This window comes from Nothobranchius furzeri, chromosome 15, assembly GCF_043380555.1.
Source record: "Nothobranchius furzeri strain GRZ-AD chromosome 15, NfurGRZ-RIMD1, whole genome shotgun sequence".
Classification (NCBI taxonomy): Eukaryota; Metazoa; Chordata; class Actinopteri; order Cyprinodontiformes; family Nothobranchiidae; genus Nothobranchius; species Nothobranchius furzeri.
The window spans coordinates 46,845,588-46,859,169 of NC_091755.1; the positions used below are offsets into that span (position 1 = coordinate 46,845,588).

A 13,582-nucleotide genomic window follows, 5' to 3' on the forward strand; every position below is an offset into this window, starting at 1 on the left:
CTTGGAGGAAGTGCGAGTGTGTACAAATAACCTGGGACAGTTAGCTTTACGTCATCGACCACGAGTTCCTAAATGCTGCTTGAAATGATTTTACAAATAAAAGATGTAAAATAAGTGATTAAATAACGGTTGTGTTCAAAAACACACCAGCTCTGTTATCAGTCATTCAACAATATTTTCAAACAGGGAAACACTTGATTAAAGTACACAATATTGAAATATTTATTATCTTGATAATCATTATTTATTACAAATGTTCAGAAAGGGCTCTTGAGCCACTTCGGCCTAATCCCAGAACTCTGCGATCCCTGCGGTCTTCAGCAAAGTGCACTTGGAGAAAGTGTGCAGTGAGGCTTCAAGCGTGTAGGACGCGTCTGCAAAGAATTGCCAACTGAGACAGAGAGCATTGCATCATCGTCGATGACAACGCATGCCGGGACGCTGGTTGTTGTGATACTTTTTTCAAAAACCTTTATTAACAGCCAAACAATTAGTTGAACTAAATTTACATTCATTGCTGCTTTATTTAAAAGTGTCAGAGCATCAATGAATCATTCTAAAATGAACTGATTTAATTAGAAAATACACATTTTCAGAAAAGGCACTTGAGCCTTTCCTCCTGCAGCGATGGACTGTGAGTAGTACCCTTCACACAAGTCTGCATCGATGCGACCTTCGGTGAAGTGCGGATCAAGGGTGCAAAAGGGGCGTGATCAACTTCCGCACTTGGGAATCGGGACACTCGCACCGCTGGACAGGAAGGCTATTTGAACCACTTATTCAGGGTCGCATGTGTCCAACAGCTCCAGACACCTGGACAGGTGTCCACAACACGGCCCGTGTCTGAAGCTGTAGATGGAACTTTTTTAGACAAAATCAGAAACAGGGAAAATAAATAACTGATGAATATTTGTAAATATTTATTTTGTGATTTTCTAGGCTCCCAAAATACGTTTTAGTTATTTTCTAAAACAGGAGAAAATTTTGTTTATTTAATAAAATCAAATAACATTTGATTTAGTTTTAGTTTTTTAAAAGTTAGACCAGACAGGAGGAAACATCGCGTTCAGGTTTATTTCCGGTCTGCTTTTGAAGTGTCTTGCCCAAGGACACAACAGCAGCATTCTCTGGCGGTAGCCGGAATCGCCCCTACAACCTTATGATTCCTGGACACCCTGCTGAGCTGCTGCTGTCCTTTATGTTTTCAGACATTTATTAGAAAACAAAAACAGTTCAGGACGTAGATCTAACGGGACTGCTGTAGATCAGCTGTTCTGTAATCGTCATGGGTCAGAGAACCTTCAGGGTATACAAACACCCCAGTCCTGATCCTGCTATTGGCGTCACCTTCACGGAGTACCAGTATCACTGCAGATCACACCGACCCCTAACTTACCCCAGGTCCGGTCTCAGTCTGTGGTTTGGTTTGCGCCGGACGCGTTGTGGTGCATTTCAGACATTAATGCACCAATATGTGCAATAAATGATCTGATGATGTATTTATGAATATCCTTTAATATATTAAATGCAACACATTTTAATCAGTTTCAGTGAGCAAACCTTTTACATAAGGCTCCAGGTTTTTTATCTGAAACACAATTTAAACAGATTTAACCTAAATCAGAGATCAGTTCAGGTTTGCTGATTATCAGCCAACATGTTTAACGAGTTATAATAACAACCAGTGGAAAAATCCCCCTCCTAACTCCCCCAGCCTGCGGTGTGAAGAGGTTTAATGGGGCATCTGGTCTCCAACCAGCAACCCCCCAAAAACCAGTTTGAGTTAAACACAAGAAAATACCATCGTAGAATAAGCTGCTGTCATCTTTACGCTGACTGTATTTATCAGACAGAAGTGATGTCATGGCAACCATGTTCTGTGAGATGTTGCCAGCTAATATTTCAGATATGGTGGGTATAAATACCACTCCTGTTGCTGTAATGGGAGAGAAACCACTTCCTGTCTAAACGTTCATTTTAAATAATAATGATAAATGACCCTCACTTGTATAGCGCCTGACTCCAAAGCGCTTTACACTACAGTGTATCATTCATCCATTCACACACACATTCACACACTGATGGTGATGAGCTACGATGTAGCCACAGCTGCCCTGGGGCGCACTGACACTAACAAATTCAAAACCTTTTACTGTAAACTAAAGTGAATTAAAACTAAGAGTGCAAACATTATATTATCTTGTGTTTCCAGTATCTTCTTTTTTAATGTTTTAATGCCTATCACGTGATGTAAGTCCTCTCTTTTCTTTGCTCTAATGTCTGTTGTGATTGTTGTCATGTTGCCAAATAAAATAAAGATTGATGTGGTTTTCCTGCCCTCTGCTGGGCGGACATGGTACTACATGTCCTTATATGGTTCGTGTCCGATCTCCAGCGGGCCCGCCTCCTCCTGAGGCTTGTGCCCAGGGAAAGCTTCAGGAATCTGGACGCAGTCAGCGCAATGTGTCGGTCCCGCTGACCCTGACCGGACCGGTCCTCTAGTGTGATCATGACTGAACCTTCTGGCTTCAGGTGACCCGAACATGACCTAACAGGAGCGGGTAGAGTCCCCTTCGAGGCCGGGGTGAGTGTTTCAGCCGCCGGTCGGTCCGGTTGGTTTTAGCCTCTATTTTCTACAGTCGCTGGTTTTAGCGGAAACTTGTTAGCTGTTTGGCTAACTTTACTCATCTGGTCCCGGTCCGAGGAGTCCGCGGTGCCCGCGGTGCCGTTATATCGTTAGGAGCTTCTCCTCCGGTCAGAAACGAACCGATAAAATCAACAGAGCCGAGAAAGTTTCAACGACCACCTGGAAAAGGAAGAGAAAGTGGATGGAGTCGCTCCTGGTCCCGGAGGAGAGAGCGACCACTTCCGCTGACCGGTTCCATCTAATCCATCAGAAGCAGACGGAACGAGTGTTTCTGGTTAAAACGAACCGATGATGACGTTTTTATTACTAAACATTAAAGCTGGACACCATTCAAACTGAGTTCAGACGTAAGAAAGTGAATAGAAACACACAGAACCGTTTTATGTTGATACGTTTAACCTGCTGATTCAGGATCAGATCTAAATGAATAAAATATTCAGAAGTCTGTTTTATTTTTAAACATCAGTTCCTCTAAACGATCTGATTAAAAACTTCAAACTCTGGACCAGACTTGTGTTGTTTTGGGATTGTGCAAAAAAATCGAAACAGAAGTTTGATCGCACTGACCTGAGGTCAGAGGTCAGAGGTCAAATGCAGGTCAGATAATCGTAGCTAAAGATTTTCAGTTTTGGTTGAAACAAACGAGTTTGTTTTGTGTTCAGATAAAAAAATCAAGAAAGCAGTCACATAAAGAAATAACTGCAAAAATTACAACAAAATAATTTTTGTTGTTGAGGAGGTCTGGACTCGGCGGTCTGGACTCGGCGGTCTGGACTCGGAGGTCTGGACTCGGAGGTCTGGGCTCGGAGGTCTGGACTCAGAGGTCTGGACTCGGAGGTCTGGGCTCGGAGGTCTGGGCTCGGAGGTCTGGGCTCGGAGGTCTGGGCTCGGAGGTCTGGACTCGGAGGTCTGGACTCTGAGGTCTGGACTCGGCGGTCTCAAAGCTCCTGGTTTGAGGATTCCAGCTGACTGGTGAGAGGAAGAAAACCCTTCTGACGCAGCTGAGTTCTGCTCCCAGAGGCTGGACTCGGTTCTGTTCCAGAACCAAGGTCTCTGTGAGATAATTTGTTGCTATCTGAGCTGCGTAGAAACTCTGATCCACTTTGCAGACGGGCCGGAGGCCGAGCTGGCTCCGGTTACAGAACCAGCAGCTTCTCTGAATGGAAACCGTGTTGCTCATTAATAATGCAGAGAGCTGCTGGGCCCGCCTGCAGGGAGACCAGAACCACCCGTTCTCGGCTCTGCTGTAGATCTTCCTTTAGATTTGATTCTTCTGAGGACGAGGTGAAGACGAGGTTTCTTGTGTTCTCCTGAAACTTCCTTAATTCGTATGAAAACAGCTTTTATTTCAGGCTGAAGCTGGTGAGATCGTGGAGCTGCTGATCGGACCGGTCCTGCAGAACACTGGCCGGTTCCGACAGATCTTTAATAGGAACTTTGAAGTTCAGGACCACCAGGACATCTGAAACATAAAATGATCATTTGACCCCCCCTCCCTTCAGGTGACATCATGGCGTCTCGAATTCTAGGCCGCCTGAAGCGCTCACTGTTTAAGGATGGCCAGGGGGCGGAGCCTGAACAGGAAGAGGAGGGGTTTAATAAGGACCGTTGGGAGGCAGAGCTGGAGGAAGAGGAGGAGTGTGTGAGTGAGCGGCTTGGGGGGATGCTGTGCTTCGACAGCGGGCTCGTGGGACCGGAGGAGGGAGCCGAGGGCGACGGGTCAGGCCTCGACAGTGACTCCGACTTCCTGGGAGAGTCGATGGAAGAGGGTCTGAGCAGCACAGGTGAGCCTCTGAACTCCTCAGGTTCTCACAGATGTTCGTGGTTGAATCATGACCGAACGACCAGACCCAGAGCCTTAAAATCCAGTTAATACATAAAAAACCAAGTATTAAAATACATTTTTATCCAAAACCATGAAACTGAAGAAGGTCAATTTTTCTGTAGATGCCAGTCCAATGGGTGTGTCCCCAGTGGGCCCCGCCCCCTCCACCCTGCTGACGCGGCAGCTCCAGGAGGGCTGGAGGAGTCTCCGAGGACTTGGAGGAGGACGTCCTGTCCGCTGCGCGAGGTGGCCGATGGACAACTTGTTGTTTGAGGTGACGGACGCCAGCGTGATGCAGGATGGATCCTCCAAATACGTGGTCAGGTCACCCAGAATCCTTTGCTGCACGACTCCGCGGTAGGTAGAACCCCCCCAGTGACCATTTCTGCTGGTTGTGTCTCCAGCTGTACACGATGCACGTGATCCAGGCCGGCAGCAGCGACAAGACTCCGGCCGTCATCACTCGCCGCTACTCTGACTTCCAGCGCCTCCATGGTGTGCTGCGCCGTAACCATGGAGACCAGATGGAGCGCGTCTCTTTCCCCCGTAAACGGATGTGATGACGATGTGCTTTCCTTAATCGCACCAGCAGTTGCGAAACATCTGAACATTTACACGTCTGGTTTTATCTTCACAGGGAAAAAGCTGCGGAGAAACTTCACGGCGGAAACGATCGCCAAGCGTAGCCGCGCCTTCGAGCAGTACCTGTCGCACCTCTGCTCCCTTCCTGTCCTGCGGGGGACGGCGACCGTTCGCTGCTTTTTCTACCTGAGCGACCTGCAGGCTGGACAGCTGCTCATCAGGTAAACCAAACTGCCTACGGCCGACCCGCCAGACGGTTCTGGCTCGCTGGTTCTGTTGGTCCAAATGTTTCAGCCTGTTTTCTGTCGTCGAGGGCGGGACGTTTCCAGGAGGCTCTGGGTCCGCTGCTCAACGCCAAGAGACTGCAGCACAAACTGGGCTGGACTGGTTACTACGACAACCAGTCACAGGCTCCACCTCCAGGCTCCTCCCATTGGTTCTTCACCTTGGTTGGGTTGTCGTGCTGTTTCCAGGAAGTGGAGCAGTTGGAGGAGGCTTGTGACCACTGCGACCACGCCCTCTGTGTTCTGACCCCAGCCAAGACTCAGCCAAACCCACAGGACAAGCCCCGCCCCTCTCACCTGGAATCCGACAGGCTCCACCCACTGTTGCTGCCATTGCTACAGGCGATGATCCGGCTGTCGTGGCAGACGGGAAGAGACAAGCAGCAGTGGGAGGAGCTTCTCCAGTCCCTGGTGGAGCAGAGGGCGGGGCTTGATGACCACCTAACCATTAAAGAGTTTCTAGTGAAACATAACCTGCAGGAGAGCGAAGGGGAGCCCTAAAGGAGGCACCGTAGCAGGAAACAAACCTGAGATTTTCAGAATAAAAGTTCACTGTTAAGAGTTAAATATCAGATGTTTTAGCTTTCGTGAAGGTTCTGATCCTGAGTGGGCGTGTCTTAGATGTGGAACTTCAAACCAGAACCAAAGAATTCTGTTGGGTGAGAGGAGAAGCATCAGTGGTCGTGGATGAAGACGAGGATGAAGATCAGACACGTGGAGAACAGACTGTTGATTTTCTCCACTTTAAAGGGAAAATGTGTCGTTTTATCAAGTGTTGACCCGCAGCATCACCACCAGATCCGGTCTCAGCCTCAAACTGCTTCAGCCACAGCTCCCCGGTTCCACCAGGAACCAAACCTCCTGAAGTTCAAACAGGAAGTTGGCGCTCCACAGGGTTGGGAATCCGCCTGATGAGGAACGACGGGAATCTTTACAGTGGGATTAAAAGTTCCCTTGTTGGTTTTGGGTTTCTTATTCAAACGAAGGAGCAGAGGAGCGGGTCAGCTCAGAACTTTCCTGGTCCTGTCTGTCAGACTGGGCCAGAAACCGGGCCAGACGTCTGTGGAAACAGGAGGAGGCAGCTAAGTGATGCGGGAGCGGGTTATCAGCAGGAACCAGAACACAAAATGCCTGGTTCTGACCCGCTGTCGTCGGGTTCGAGGGGAAAATCCCTGAGAAGGTGGATCTGGTTGCTATGGTGATGGCAGCGATGACTCGTTATTGGACCAGAATAGACATGAGGAGGTTGGTTGCCTCAGCAGGAAGCTGATTAGTGATTTTTATTAATGAGGGTTTATAACTTTGTGAAGGAAACGTTTCCGTCGACGTGTGTAGATGAACGTGTTAGGACCACTTCACCACCAATAAAGTCCTGTATTCTGGTGTCTTTCTGCTTCTACTGTGGGCTTCAGGCTGATAAACACCTGATGTGTCATGTGACTTTCTGAGAGCCAATAGGAGACCTGCAGAAGCAGCCTGCCAGCGCCTTGACCTGGATAAAGATGTCTCTGTTCAGCTTTTAAGTATTAAAATCACTTTAACTGTCGGGTTTACTGAAGTTCTCGATGGTTTTCATTAAATCTGAACTATAAAACAATTCTTTTCAAACTTTAAAAAGTTCACGTTTGCAGTCGCGTGCCGACATTTGTTTTCATACGTTTATAATGGGCAGCAGCAGCTCAGGACATCGAGCGGGTTGTCCAGTAATCAGAAGGTTGCAGGTTCAATCCCGGCTCTGGACAGAGAATTCTGCTGTTGTGTCCTTGGGCAAGACACTTAACCCACGTTGCCTGCTGGTGCTGGTCGGAGGGACCGGTGGCGCCTGTGCTCGGCAGCCTCGCCTCTGTCAGTGCGCCCCAGGGCAGCTGTGGCTACATCGTAGCTCGTCACCACCAGTGTGTGAATGGATGAATGATACACTGTAGTGTAAAGCGCCTTGGAGTCCTGACTCTGAGAGGCGCTATACAAGTGCGGGTCATTCATCATTTAATATAAAGGTGCAGCTGTACGGTTGGATCGACGGACTCGGTTTTCAGGTCAGCTCGACGTCGTTAGAAAGCATAAAAGTTAATATCCTAAAACGTTCTGTTAATTTAACAATTTCAACACAGATTCTGTAATAAAAAAAACTGATCCTGAAACCAACAAAATTCACTTTATATCTAAAGGTGTGAACACAAAACCCGTTCAATGATTATTTCTGATTATGATCCGTCACTCTGAGTGTTTCACGCAGGCTGAACATGAAAATAGTCTCCTACACTGATCTCCTGCATTAGCTTCTGATAGAAAATAGACGGTGACACTCGAAGACGGTGGTTCCTGGTCCTGGATGGTCAGTGTCCTTCATAGTAGTTTAACTGTTTAAACACCTGATTTAAATCAACAGGCTTCTGAAAGCCTGACGAGCTGCTGCACAGGTGACTCGTCTACTGAACCAGGCGTGTTGGAACAACGAAAAAGTGCTGGAAACAGGTGTTGTATCAGGGCGCAGGTGCGTTATCTGCCTGTACGCCGCCACTGGGGTTAGGGTGCAGGGTAGGATTACAACTACGTCAGTCTTACGTGCGCTGTAATATGTGTCTGCTAATCTGATGAGGTATGGTGCTTCGACAGAGGATTAGAAAATCCTGACAGATCTACGTCACCCTGTCGCTTAACATTCATGGACTCACCCATCTTGACTCACGACGGGCACGTGTGTTGTTGGTTTAGCGTCCAGGAAACAGCAGAGAAGGTCTCAGCTAGTAGAAGCTAACTGTTAGCATGAGCTACTCCACCACACAGCAGAACTCCTCCAGGCTTGTGGAGATAATAAAATATCAACGTTGCAGAGTAAAATGTTTCCGTGGTAGAGTTGCGTTTCTATTAGCCAATCAGAGGTGAGATGTCCAAATATCAGGAAGTATGACTCCAAATCTGTTGTCTGAAGCCCAATCCCAATCCTCGCGCCCTTCAGCTGTGCAACCCCAGCCAGCCAAGTGCAGATCTTCACCCGAGTTCGCATGGATGCGGACTTGGGTGAAGGGTATTACCCACAATCCTTTGCTGTAGGAGAAAAGGCTCGAGTTCCTTTTCAGAAAATATGTATTTTCAAATGAAATTAGTTCATTTTAAGACGATTAATTGATGCTCTGAAGGTTTTAAGCAGCAATAAAGGTTAACCATTTCAAATAATTGTTTAATTTAAAATAGCACAGCGATCAGCATCCCGGCATGTGTTTCGGTCGATGATGCAATGCTCCACGTCCCAATTATATTTATATATAAATAGGATGAGAAATATTACCAATCTTTGCTCAGTATCTGCAGAAACTGCTGTTTCAGCTGTGGCGGCCATCTTTAATTGGCTGTAAAGGTCAATCAGCTGCAAACATTTATTCTGGGACTTCGGAGCTTCATTCAGGTCTGAGCACCAGCTCAGGAGATCTTTGCCTAACAGACAGGATTGGAGCTGTTAACTGGTGGGCAACAGAAAGAAAAAAGGTCCATTTAGGTTCAGCAAAACCAAACTTCCCGTTTCCTGTTGGGTCCACCTGAGATGCAACACCAGGCTCTGGTCAGCAGAGGGCGCCTCCCTCCAGCTTGTTCTGTGATGGAATACCTCCACATTCCTCAGGTCCAAGAGCTCCTGGTTTATCAGACCATCAGGAGTGAATCTGGACCAGGATGGTTCTTCGCCCCCACAGAGGGAAGGGTGGAAGGGGGCAGCAGATGGACCGGGACCAGATCTGGACTCAGAGTCCGTCCAGGTGGTTCTAATGTTGCTGCTGCTTTCACCGCTGACGCGTGTTATCTGTAAATAAGTGCTCCACAACACATCACCATGGCGACAAGGCCAAGAGCTGAGAGATTAGCTGCTGCAGAAACACTGGTTGCTACGGTAACGGTCACGGATCACAGCTGAACATGGCTGTCAGCGGAAGGTATGACATCCAGAGTCTGAGCTGTCAGTCACTGTTGTCATGGTGACCGTCTGATGAGACGCAGCACCAAGTTCCATCCGTTCGGCTCTACGTGAAAGGTAGTCGTTGGTGTGAAAAAGAGAAAGTGACACATTCGATTTTCCTGGTTTAGCTCAAGATTTTACAAAAGATAATATTAGAATAATTAAAGAACAGTCAAACTTCACGTCTGGCACATTTTAATGTTTTTCACAAGAGTTGTGTAAAATCCATCAGTGATCGTTTCACTAATCAGAGTCACAGTTAGGGTTCACACACAACAACACACACCTGACATCTCAAGTCTGACCCGACACGAGACGGGTCAGAGAGGACAGAAGAGCAGGAGAACATCATCTCATCTGTTCTTAATCAGAACAACTCTAAACCTGTCTCACGCACACACACACATGCACACACACACGCACACACACACACAAATACACACACACACATGCACACACACACATGCACTCACACACAGAGAGAGACACACACACACACACGCGCACATGCACACGCACGCACACACACACACACAAATACACACACACACATGCACACACACACATGCACTCACACACAGAGAGACACACACACGCACACACACACATGCACACACACAGACGCGCGCACACACAGACGCGCGCACAGAGACACACACACACACACACACACACACACACACACACACACACACACACACACACACACATGCCATTTTCAAAATCTTTTAGATTCACTTTGATGTGTTTGGATAGGAAGTGACCGTGTGTGTGTGTGTGTGTGTGTGTGTGTGTGTGTGTGTGTGTGTGTGTGTGTGTGTAAACTAGAACCTAAGGGAACCCTGTCTTTAAAGTTAAGCCTGGTTCATGCTTCTCCGTCAGCTCCGTGAGGGACAGACACGCACGGATTGACGGAAGCGTTTTGCTCTCATACTTCTCCGTCTCCTGGAGAGTGTTGCAGAGCAATTCCCCGCCAGGACAGCAGAGGGCGTAGCGCTGTTCTGTGGTATCCTGTCATGTATCGGTACAAGATAGTGTGTTTATATTGTGTTTTTTGTATACAAGAGACTTTTTAACACAGACATATTTGTCTCTCATCCTCCTCCACCTCTTCATGCACTCGCCACCTCTAAACCCACGTTTCCTGTCATTTCTGTCCACAAATTAAACGCTCATGTTTTTAGAGTTTTTTCGCGAGGTATTCTTCAAGCTTCTCCGTGTCTGCCGCTAGTTATCCTCGGCTCTCTTTATGTTGTTGAGGGCGCAATGGCGGCGCTGTAGACGACAGCGGCGTCCTGACCAATCACAAGCTTGCGTTGTCCGTCTCGACTGACGGATGTTTAGAAAAGAGAGCTCGACTCCGTCCGTCCTTGCGGAGCTCTCCGGCAGGCCCGCAAGGACGTTGCGTGTCTCCTCGCTGACGCAGACGCAGACGGAGAGGCATGAATCAGGCTTTAATGACACCCTAAAACATGACCTGAGCAAACCTGAGGAGATCCGGATGCACCAGCTGACCAGTGACAGGGTTTGACCCTCTTCCCATAAAGCACCTGTGACCAGGTGATAGACGAACCTGACTGTCCTCATGGTCCACCCCCCCCACCCCCCCAGTGATGTGAAAGTGACAAAAATGGGTCCTGATGTCTTTCCCTAAGATTGTGCAAAAGCTGTGTGTGTGTGTGTGTGTGTGTGTGTGTGTGTGTGTGTGTGTGTGTGTGTCTGTGTGTGTGTGTGTTCAGTGCTAAGGAGTTAGCATGCTAGATGCAGATTTTTTAAGCTAACATCCATCTACTGACTAACAAAACGATGAGAAGCAGAAGCAAAAATCAAGTATATAAAGCTACTATGGTTATAAAATATATTTTAGTATTACTAGGATACTCTGGTGGTCCAACGTTACACGTCTTTGGCTAATTACTGCTGACCAGTTCCTGTCAACGTTTAAATTCCCTTTTTGTTGTGACATCAACACAAAACACACGTTAGGAGTAACTCCTGTGCTCGCTTCAGGCCCGACCCGCTGACCCGGATCCTCTGGAGCTCATTTCATTGAATTGTTTTACAAAATATGAAAATAAACAGTATTTTTAAATTTTAACAAATTGCATCGGACAGTTTTTTTTTATGTCCGACACGTCGCGTTGCAACCTTTGACCTGATTACGTGAATGTGTCCCTGCTCAGACTGGATCCGACCACTAACCAGAACCACCTGGAGCACAGCCATTGTGAATCCTAATCTGGTGGCGTGGTTTCTATGGAAACGTCGACAGTAACACCTCACCACCCTCAGAGATTTGGCATGCTAACTGCTAGTTTGAGGTCGCTGCCTTCTCAAAACTTCACAAGCTTGATTCCTAAGGCCTGGAATGTACTTGCTGTTTAACCGCGCGGTGGCGCAGGCTGTTCACACACTTGCTGCTAGACGGCACTGCATATAGTACTGGAGGGTTCCACTAGGGGGCGCACTATAGAACTCAGACCAGAAAGAGAGTACAACCTGCCTTGATGCCTTGGCCCCGCCCCGGTTGCCTAGGAGACACGTCATCAGGAACCACCAAGACGTGTTCCAATGTTCATGTTCTACCGAGGCGTGTGTTCTCCGTTTGTTAGCCGTTTAGCTAGCTGAGTGAGTCTTGTAGCCTAGCCTTGGTCAAAAATTACCCAGAATACACCGCGGTATTTTCAAAAAGACGGCGGATCAGAAGCCGGCAGCTACTTCTGGGACAAATTTCAAGTTTAAAAGTAAGTCAGCTAATTTAAAATGTCTTTTAGATCCAAAGAAGTTATCTATGGTTGGTTAGTTGGTTAGTAGTTGCAGCTTCGGTGGCTAGCGGGTAGTAACTCACTCATATATTTTTTATTTAATAAACAAAAACACAACTTAAAAAGTAAAAGGCTCATTATATATTTATATCGAAACTAATACGTATAAAATATAACGTTATCTCCCGTGTCACATGGCGTTACGCGACCGCCGTGGTCACGTGATGCAAGTCCGTTCCATTTAACCGTTTTCTTTGACCAAGGAAGGACCGTGTCCTCGTAAGCAAGGCGCCTTGACATAGAGAAACGCCCATGGCATCAATAAAAGAGCTCACTCTCTGGTTAATTTTGAGATCACGACAGAAAAAAGACAGCAGCGGTATCGTAGCTGGTGTGAAAGACCTCTAAACCAGAGACGGAGTCACCGTGGTGTGTCTCGCTTTGTCAACTCCACCTGCTGGTTGCTCCACCTGCTGGTTGCTCCACCTGCTGGTTGCTCCACCCACTGGTTGCTCCACCCACTGGTTGCTCCACCCACTGGTTGCTCCACCTACTGGTTGCTCCACCCACTGGTTGCTCCACCCACTGGTTGCTCCACCTACTGGTTGCTCCACCTGCTGGTTGCTCCACCTGCTGGTTGCTCCACCCACTGGTTGCTCCACCCACTGGTTGCTCCACCTACTGGTTGCTCCACCCACTGGTTGCTCCACCCACTGGTTGCTCCACCTACTGGTTGCTCCACCCACTGGTTGCTCCACCTACTGGTATATTGTGGCATTTGGACGCGTTGCGCTGCATTAATTTTGGGAGACGCGCACAAATAACGCTTCAAATCAACGCAAATAACTTGGCAGCCATTTTATTTATGCGTTTGCGTCATTAAACAGCAAGTACGCCACAGCCCTACGTCGTTGCTTTGCTGTCAGGTTTATGTCACATGATCATTAATTAGCTTCAGCGGGCTGCAGCAGCTAGCTGGCGTGATTCTGACACAGCCTGGAACATTCCCACCTTCAGCAGGCGACACAGTGACACCAAGGACAACACACAACTAGCCGTTAGCTTGTTAATCCTATCTGAATTGAGGTTCGGAACGTTTCCATGGGAACGACCTGGAGCCTCACTGTCAGTGAAAACGTCTGAGATGTTGCTGATCTTTCGGTTCGTTTAGGTTCTGAAAAGAAGGAAAATAAATCAGGGAAACGGGTTTTCCTGATGAAATAATTCCGTATTCTCCAGGATTTTAGTTCGTTTTCAGGTCGGAGGAAAAGCAGCAGATAAAATCCGTGTTGGATTATCGAGCGGATGCCAGCTTTTAACATCAGGGACGATCCGATGCTGTCTGGGTTCTGAGCTCCAGGACGGATCTTTTATTTACACACCTGGCCCGGCCCAAAGAGAACCGAGGACCGGTCAGGCGGACCGGAGTTCTTTCCCACATGGAGTCCATTCTGACGCTGATGACCCGTAGAGAAAAGCCGTGAAGAAGAGGAGTGAGCTTCCACAGCACGTGAAGGAGCCGGTCACGAC

General features: G+C 47.8%; 1 protein-coding gene across 1 annotated transcript; it reads left to right on the forward strand.

Annotated features, from left to right (window-relative positions):
* The first annotated feature begins 2,423 nt into the window (after positions 1-2,423).
* snx21 (sorting nexin family member 21) lies at positions 2,424-6,071 on the forward strand. The gene is made up of 6 exons (XM_015968819.3): positions 2,424-2,584; positions 4,150-4,431; positions 4,595-4,791; positions 4,877-5,018; positions 5,110-5,275; positions 5,368-6,071. The coding sequence occupies exons 2-6, from the start codon at positions 4,158-4,160 to the stop codon at positions 5,837-5,839; spliced, it is 1,251 nt and encodes a 416-aa protein (XP_015824305.3). The 5' UTR covers positions 2,424-2,584; positions 4,150-4,157; the 3' UTR covers positions 5,840-6,071.
* Positions 6,072-13,582: the final 7,511 nt, after the last annotated feature.

Bases quoted from the DNA above. Each gene is read 5' to 3' on its own strand.
- snx21 (XM_015968819.3), top strand. From the start codon at position 4,158: ATGGCGTCTCGAATTCTAGGCCGCCTGAAGCGCTCACTGTTTAAGGAT. The intron at 4,432-4,594 runs GTGAGCCTCTGA...ATTTTTCTGTAG, and splicing joins AGAGGGTCTGAGCAGCACAG to ATGCCAGTCCAATGGGTGTG. The intron at 5,019-5,109 runs GTAAACGGATGT...TTATCTTCACAG, and splicing joins GGAGCGCGTCTCTTTCCCCC to GGAAAAAGCTGCGGAGAAAC.